The sequence below is a fragment of the Octopus bimaculoides genome, chromosome 7, assembly GCF_001194135.2.
Source record: "Octopus bimaculoides isolate UCB-OBI-ISO-001 chromosome 7, ASM119413v2, whole genome shotgun sequence".
In the NCBI taxonomy this organism is placed as follows: domain Eukaryota; kingdom Metazoa; phylum Mollusca; class Cephalopoda; order Octopoda; family Octopodidae; genus Octopus; species Octopus bimaculoides.
In genome coordinates this window covers 89,671,198-89,679,476 of record NC_068987.1, presented here as the reverse complement: position 1 = coordinate 89,679,476, position 8,279 = coordinate 89,671,198, and the positions used below count along the sequence as shown (strand labels likewise).

Genomic DNA, 8,279 nt, shown 5'->3' with positions numbered 1-8,279 from the left:
ATATATATATATATATATATATAAACACACACATAGTGTGTGTTTGTCCCCACCAGTGTTGCTTGACAACCAGTGTTGGTGTGTTTACATCTCCATAACTTAACATAGCGGTTCAGCAAAAGAGACTGAAAGAATAAGTACCAGGCTTTAAAAAAAAACGTACTGGGGTCAGTTCAGTCAACTAAAAATTCTTTAAGGCAGTGCCCCAGCATGGCTGTTGTGTGATGACTGAAACAAGCAAAGGGCAAAAGAATCTTTGGCATTAGGAAAGGCATCTGTGCAAAGCCTGCCAGTAATGGAAAAGACATTAAATGATGAGTCTTTCATCTACATTAAACTGATTAATAAATACCTTTCTTTCTTTTACTTTTTTTCAGTGGATGTACATTGTTCCATTTGTGATTGTGTTGATGTTAGCATCTAATTCTGATCCTCAAGGTGGTGGTGGAGGTGGTGGAAGATAAGAATGTACAAAATTTTGTATTTATATAATAAATTATTTGACTCTTTAAATGTATTTTTTGTTAGTGAAAAATCTTTTTTTTTTGGTTCCTGAAGCTTAACTTGCCTAAATTAATATCTAAATCTATGTGGGTGTCTGTATTTGTCCTTACCCACTGCCTGACAACCAGTGTTGGTGTTTACATACCTGTAACTTAGCAGTTTGGCAAAAGAGTCCAATAGACTATGTACCAAGCTTTAAAGAAATAAGTACTGAGGTCAATTCATTTGAGTAGAATTCTTCAAGGCAATGCCCCAGCATGGCCACAGTCTAATGACTGAAACAAAAATAAGATATTTAAACAATACTTTCAGACCAATTCTAAACACTCACTATTCAAAGTATTATTAAAACTGATCACAGAAAGAAACTAAAAGCAAAAAATATCAACGCATGAATTGTGTTCTGGTGGCCTGATCCGTATCTAACAGACGTATACCACTGGGAAAATAGAGTCATAGTTACATGTTGAGATATGAATATGTGGGTGTGTAATGAATATGTTTTTACCTTAATCTGTTTGTCCCCTGTTTCTATTCAGCTGGTTGTAGGCCTGCCTGTCTATGCTGGCCAGATGTAGGCTGAAAGTGTGCTCTTGTGATCAAATGATTAACCTTCACCATCAGCACCATGCAGAATTTGAACTGAGAACTCAAAGAGATAGAGCAGGTATCACAAAGCATCTTGTCCAATGCTCTGATAATCCTGTTAACCCACTGTCTTGGGACTGATATTTTATTGATCCCAAAAGGATGAAAGGCTAAGTTGACCTTGTGCCAGGAGTGGTTGGCGTTAGGAAGGGCATCCAGCTGTAGAAACTCTGCCAAATCAGATCGGACCCTGGTGTTGCCTCCTGGTCCACCTGTCCTCAGTCAAATCGTCCAACCCATGCTAGCATGGAAAGCAGACATTAAACGACGATGATGATGATTCTGTCCAACTCTAATTATTCAGCCAAATCACCATCTGTCCTATTGTGGCTGTGCCATGTAAAAAGCCCCAGCACACTGTAAATTGGTTGGCATTAGGAAGAGCTTCCAGCTGTAGAAACCAAGTGTAAACAGATGACTTGAGCCTGGTGCAGCTCTCCTGTTTGTCAGCTCCTGTCAAACCATCCAACCCATGCCAGCAAAGAAGACAGATGTTAAATGATAATGAGAGAAAACATTTGAAGCAAAAGCTAAGCATGAATTAGTAATTCTATACACAACTATTATCGAAAACAAGTGATCAGAACTCTTTTGTGTTCGTTGCATTCTTGTAACTAGATTCATGCAAATAGTGTACATTGCAACCCTGAATCATTTGACTCGCATGGCCATACTAATGTTACTGCTTTTTCAAAAATAGTTATTCTGCATATGGTTCATCTCAGGCAATTCAACAAAGGTATCCCATTTGAAAGACTTCTGTTTTAACCAATTCACTCTGGAGTTATTTCCTTGTTATAGTATCACACTGGTTTTGGAAGCATAATCATAGGTATGGCCTTGTTAAGAAGTTCCCAACCAATGGTCTCAGGTTCAATCCTGTTGCATGGCACCTTGACCAAATGATTTGATAAAATGGAAACTGAAAAAAAACCTAATACAGTTCTATATTTAAGAGATGAGGAATTATTTACATTATTTACATTTGACGGATATTTGTCCTCATCTTGTTAATACAACATTTCAGCTGATATACCTTCCAGCCTTCATCAGGTGTCTTATGGGTATTCCGAGTTAGATTCCAGGCAATGACCTGAATAATAATAATAATAATAACATCAAAAAATACCTTAGGAAGTATTATTATTCAGGTCACTGCCTGGAATCGAACTCGGAATACCATAACAAGACACCTGATGAAGGCTGGAGGGTATACCAGCCGAAACACTGTGTTAACAACAAACAAGATGAGGACAAATATCCATCAAATGTAAATAATGTGAAAAACACCTATTGTACGTATGTGTTGATGTCTCCATGTCTTGACATTGTACAACAATAGTTGTAAATAAGTGCCACTGTCATACAAGCAGTGTCATCCATTTCCAGTATTCTGTGAGAACATGTGTCTGGCATGAAGTAAAGAATTACCTTACTTTGAACATGGAGGGTATCTAGCCATAGAAAATCTACCTCAATAAACTCCTTTCAAACCACAAATGCATAAAGAAGTGAACAATAATGAATCCAATGTTCTGTTGTCTCTAAACATACCAATTAAGGAGACAAAAAGCTGAGGAGGCTAAACCTGTTCTATTCACGATATTTAGTGGTGCCTGATATAGCTTATTTTAATACAGTAACCTTTAATTACTTGTACTTCAGCTAATGTGACAAGTACCACTATTCATAACAAGTATTTTCATCTTATCAGTATTGATAATAAGACTACATTATTAAACTATATTTGGATATTTAGGCTTAGGTTAAGCTTCTTTGCTTTGTCCTTTATCAACATAAGTTGCACTATTGAAAGTAAATGTGAAACTGGTGCGAGCTAGATAGCTACCAGGTAAGAAAATGCATATATTACTGGGTCTAAAAATATTGTCACCCCAAATAAAATACACTGGGTGTTTGGGCTAAATTTGATGATTTTTAATGCTTGCTTTTTTATAGGAACAGCTTGATGTGTTTGTTAATGAACAGCCAGAGATATTGGAGAACAAAGATAAGTTGTGGTTGAGAAAAAGTTAGCAGGAGGATGGGAAGTCATCTGAATATTGGAAAAGAGTTACCTGTATCATGATGATTTGTACTTGGTATATAAACACCATCATGACTGTTGCTCAATGTTCTGTGAACACTGTGAAGAATGTAAGACATGACATGGATGGCTGCAGTGGAGACTCCCAGCAGGGAGATGGTCCTTGGGTGTGTCTCCAGTGACGGTGACATCATGCTATCCTACATCTTAGCTCAATTCAGATGGCTATTTGAAGCTGCTGGAAGGTCATATGTGTGTCAGTAGGATTTGGCTCCTTGCCATACCACTGGAAAGAGTCAAACCTGGTTGCCAGAGAATTTGTATGACTTCACCTATTTCTAGCCTCCTAATTCCCCTATTTGTAATCCCATGGATTACTATATGTGGGGTGTGATTGAGAGAGAGACACCCACTGCTCTGCCTGCAACACCAAAGCCAAAATGTTGACCAAGTTCAAGGAGGTATTTGATATACTCCCCAGGAATATTGTGAGAAACGCACACGCCAAGTTCTGGAGCCATAGTGGAAGCTGAGACTGGCTACTTAGAGTAAATTGTTATCTAGTTGATATTTTTTTGATTTTTAGAATATTTTTATTTTTGGATGGGATATTGTTTTTTTTTTTTGTTTTTTTTAATTTTTTTTTATGCAAACTGTCAAATTTACCCAATTATCCAGTAATTGTGGATTTCTTCAACCTATGTGAATGGTTTCAACATACAGTTATTGTACCGAGTGTCTTAAGCTGAGTAGTTATACAGATCTAAACTGATCCATGTGTCAAGAACATATCTGCATTAGCCAACCCGATGGGAGCCACTAAAACAAGCCACTGATCTCATGTCTTTTCATTCAACAGCTCAAACAAGAGTTGTTCTTTTTACCTTTTGAACTCAGCCAGAGAGCAAAGAACATCTTTCCCTTCTCCGTTTTTGATGTTCATTTTATTGAGCCTTGTGGGATGAAAGTTAAAGCTGACCAAAGTGTGAGTTGAAGCCAGAATACAGCGATGATATAAAATGTTCAAAGGTGTGAAGTCCTTTATATTGTAATATTTCTTCACTCACAACAGAGTAACACTGAGAATAAATACACTCAAATCATTGCGGTAATATATTTAATTCTATTGAATAAAATATATAATATTAGAAGGATGATTATAATGAACAAAAGTGGAATGAACAGTTAATTTAATGAAACAGTTAATTCAATGTTTAGGGCACTGTTTTACTCAATACATCAAAACAGCATAGACTGAAGAGATTTGCGAACGTTAGCCATTTCTTGTTGTTGCTGCAGGAAAGAAAGAATTATATCATTATAATAAATGCATTAGTGTTATGTATCATTATAATTCATTCTTTAATGGTTGATGAAGCTATAAATAATAGCCTGTAAATACTGGATTAAAAAAAAATCCTTGGATGGAAAAGTCAAAAGCTGCCTGTGGGACTCAAACCCAAATTTTCTATAAACATGACAGATGTTGTACCATTGGACGAAAACACCTCTTTGAAGTTTCTGAAGTTAGATATTGTTAAATTTCTTCCAATCAATTAAGATTTTTAAAATTTTCACTATATTACTTTTAAAAGTGTACTTCTGGTCTAGTTTTCCTTGATGGTAAAAATTACAATTTTTTTTTTTCTTTTTTAGAAATTAATTGATGCTGGTGTCATGTAACTGGCACATAAAGAGGCACCTTTTGAGCATTGGGCTTCACGGGGAAAAAGTGGCTGAACTCCTTTCGGGTGTTGGGCCACAGGGAGGCAATGACTGAGACCACTGAAGCACCTTTCAAGCATTGAGCCTCACAGAGGCAAAATGGTTGAGCCCCTTTCGAGTGTTGGGCCTCACGGAGGCAATGACCAAGACCTCTAGCATTATGTCATGCTTGAGAAGACCCATCAAGTCAACCAAAATCGCAGTTGTGGCAGATACCAGTGTCACTCAAATGGCACATAAAAGCACCCATTACACCCTCAGAGTGGTTGGCATTAAGAAGGGCATCCAGCCATAGAAACCATGGCTGTCTCTATAAGAACAGCACACACAAAACCTTCACATGGTCTATCAACCTGCGAGATAATAGCAACCAAATCTTCCTTAAACTATATCATAATGTCTAGAAAAACAAAAAGGACAGCACATTGTGCCACAACACCAAGTCGTTGCCATTTGTTGAGTATTATAACATTTAAATTACAGTCAATCTTCATGAATGTAACCTTTTATTGAACCCCCAGCCCTTAAAACACTTACTGGTCTCCACAGATCGATATTAAATATATTTTCTCTTTTCTTAGAAGCTTCGAGTTCAACCATTGAAAATGAATTATTTCACATCTCTCAAAGTTTCTAAATTCTTATGATGTAAACAAGATATCTTTATATTTATTTATAAGAAATTAAATTTTTTTTCTTCTTTTTTTGCAAATACAACACAAGCAGTGGTATACAGTTAAATAGATGAGATAAATGACTACATAGTATTAATCATCGCTATAAACATTAACATAGACTGTTTCATGCTATTGTGGTCTTGTTAAGAAATAACTTCACAAACTATGTTATCAGCCCACTTATACAGAAATTATACAATTAAAAGCACATTCTTATATAAAAGAGCCAGAATTATGAGTTTCATTCAGACCTGGACAGACATACAATTATGAGTTTTAATACCAACTGCACTATGAAAGAGCAGTTAAGACTAGGAAAGAGACCAAACATCAATGATGAGAAGATTTGTAAATGTTCAGTTTTCCCAATTCACTATCAGAAAATAATGTCGGAGATAAGAAAGATGTCTACTTACTGTATCCATTAATATTCTCTTCTGTAACAAAGCCATTTCTTTCTTTAACTCTGACAGTACTGTTGATTGTTGTTCTTGGTGGTTTCTTTCCAATTCTTTCAACCCCTAAAAATAATTTTAGTTATAATTCTGTCTGTGACAATAGAAACCCGGTAATGCCATGTGGAAACTAATGTAACAACACGGTTGCACTTGGATTTTACAATTTTGATATCAACCCATCAGAGACTGTCCCTGGTCTCATGTTGCCTAACAAGGGATTGATATTTGAATTTTGCTATTAAATGGATAATAACGTTAGATTTTTAATATGTAAACATGTTGTTAAGTTTGTTTAACATTATAAAAGCTATCAGCCAACAGACTCTTTGCAGTTGCCAGAAATAATGGCCAAAAATCACACTGAAAAGCAAAATAAAAGACTATCAATAAGTTACCTTACAAAATTGTTCGTGGAGTTCATGAAGAGTCATCAGCTTTTGTTGTTGAATTAAAGAGTTCTGCTGACACAACTTCTGGTGCTGTTTAAAGACAGCCTGTCGAAAAAAAGAAAAAAAAAAGCTAAAAAATAGTAAAAATATGCTCTTGACATGTTCCAGGATCACATCTACCCAAGTATGAGCTGTTTTGGCACCACTTACCTGGTATTACTGATTTACTGCAGACTTCATTTGAAATTAGATATTTTAATGTTTCTCTCATTCTCTCCCTCCCGCTCTTTCTATCACTATGTGTCTATTTCTGTACAAGTGTGTGTTTCCATTGTTAGTCACCAGAATGGGCTGAATGTCCAATTAGCTTTGTCAAATCATCTGCATCCAAACAGCTGTGCCAAATTGTCTCATTCTGTAGTCTACCGACTCTTAAAACAAAAGATCTTAATTTTTAATTCTGCCAAAGCATGCAGTGACTGAATAGTAAAATGTTATAAGCTATTGGATTCTTGATTTAGACCTGTACTTTGTAATATACAAATCATTTCATCATCATCATCATCATCGTCATTTAACGTCCGCTTTCCATGCTAGCATGGGTTGGACGATTTGACTGAGGACTGGTGGACCAGGAGGTGACACCAGGCTCCAATCTGATTTGGCAGAGTTTCTACAGCTGGATGCCCTTCCTAACACCAATCACTCCGAGAGTGTAGTGGGTGTTTTATGTGCCACCAGCACAAGGGCCAGTCAGGCGGAACTGGTGACGGCCACGCTCGAAATGGTGTGTTTTACGTGCCACCTGCACAGGAGCCAGTCCATCGGCACTGGCAACGATCTCGCTCGAATGTCTTTTCACGTGCCAGGGAGGTAACGTTGGTAACGATCAACGGCCATGCTCGAAATGGTGTATTTTACGTGTCATTCTGTTTATTTCATTCACCCAAACTGAAAAGAAGTTTCATGGTTGGGTTGTTAGTATTAAGCATATCCAACTATAAAAATACACACTCCAACAACTGATACAGAGTTAAATAATGCTAAGTTATTTATCTAAAGTTAATAATCCTAAACCAATTTGTCAATAGGTGATTCTTTTGTCTTGTTTGCAAATTATATGTTGGCCCTAGTTTTATTATAAATGCTGTGGCATCTTAGCAGGAATAGATTGGAATTATTGGCTGCTGCCTCTAATCTTTTCTATTTGATAAGGAAATGGTATCTAGATAGATGAAAGTATCTTACTCAAGGTGCATGTCCCAGTATTTCTTGAATCTATTACCTATGGAAAGAAGTCTAACATCTTTAGTAAGTTCAGTTATTAAAGATACATTTGTTAAGGAAATTTAATCTTGCATTTCTTACCAGTAGTTTTTCTTCTTGTTCTTTTGATTTGTTCAAATCAACATCCCATTGTTGTAGAATAATGTTCATTTGATTACAATAGTCATCATACAGCTTCTGCCTACATTTTAACAACAGAAATATCATTATAAGAATAAGATTGTAATACATGTCTATGGATTAAAAATATGTGTAAATCAACATCATAATCATCATTTAACATCCACCTTCCATGCTGGAATGGGTGGGATGGTTTCACAGGAGCTGACCAAGCAGAAGCCTGCACTTGACTTTTGTGTCGGTTTTGGCAGGATTTTTACAGCTAGATGCCCTTCCTAACACCAATCACCCAGCAGAGTGGACTTAGTGCTTTTTACGTGGCCCAAGCACAGGTAAGGTCAGTTTGGCAAGGTTTTTACAGCTGGATGCCTTTCCAAATGCCAACCACTTTACAATGTGGACTGGATGCTTTTTAAGTGGCACA

At 36.5% G+C, this 8,279-nt stretch overlaps 2 protein-coding genes across 7 annotated transcripts in view; one reads left to right on the top strand and one right to left on the bottom strand.

Moving 5' to 3' along the window:
- The window catches only part of LOC106872800 (ER membrane protein complex subunit 10), a 26,415-nt gene extending 25,902 nt beyond the window's left edge, over positions 1 to 513 (top strand). For both annotated transcript variants that reach the window (XM_014919913.2, XM_052969795.1), the window contains exon 7: positions 378 to 513. In XM_014919913.2, coding sequence (XP_014775399.1) covers positions 378 to 464 — 87 coding nt within the window. In that variant the 3' untranslated portion in view covers positions 465 to 513. The remainder of the gene's footprint in view (positions 1 to 377) is intronic.
- A 3,776-nt stretch (positions 514 to 4,289) lies between these two features.
- Positions 4,290 to 8,279, bottom strand: part of LOC106872804 (synaptonemal complex protein 3) — a 17,294-nt gene continuing 13,304 nt past the window's right edge. For all 5 annotated transcript variants that reach the window (XM_052969794.1, XM_014919922.2, XM_014919918.2 and 2 more), the window contains exons 6-9: positions 7,817 to 7,916; positions 6,455 to 6,553; positions 6,018 to 6,122; positions 4,290 to 4,492 (exon numbers count right to left, since the gene is read on the bottom strand). In XM_052969794.1, the coding sequence (XP_052825754.1) occupies positions 4,439 to 4,492; positions 6,018 to 6,122; positions 6,455 to 6,553; positions 7,817 to 7,916 (358 nt within the window). In that variant the 3' untranslated portion in view covers positions 4,290 to 4,438. The remainder of the gene's footprint in view (positions 4,493 to 6,017; positions 6,123 to 6,454; positions 6,554 to 7,816; positions 7,917 to 8,279) is intronic.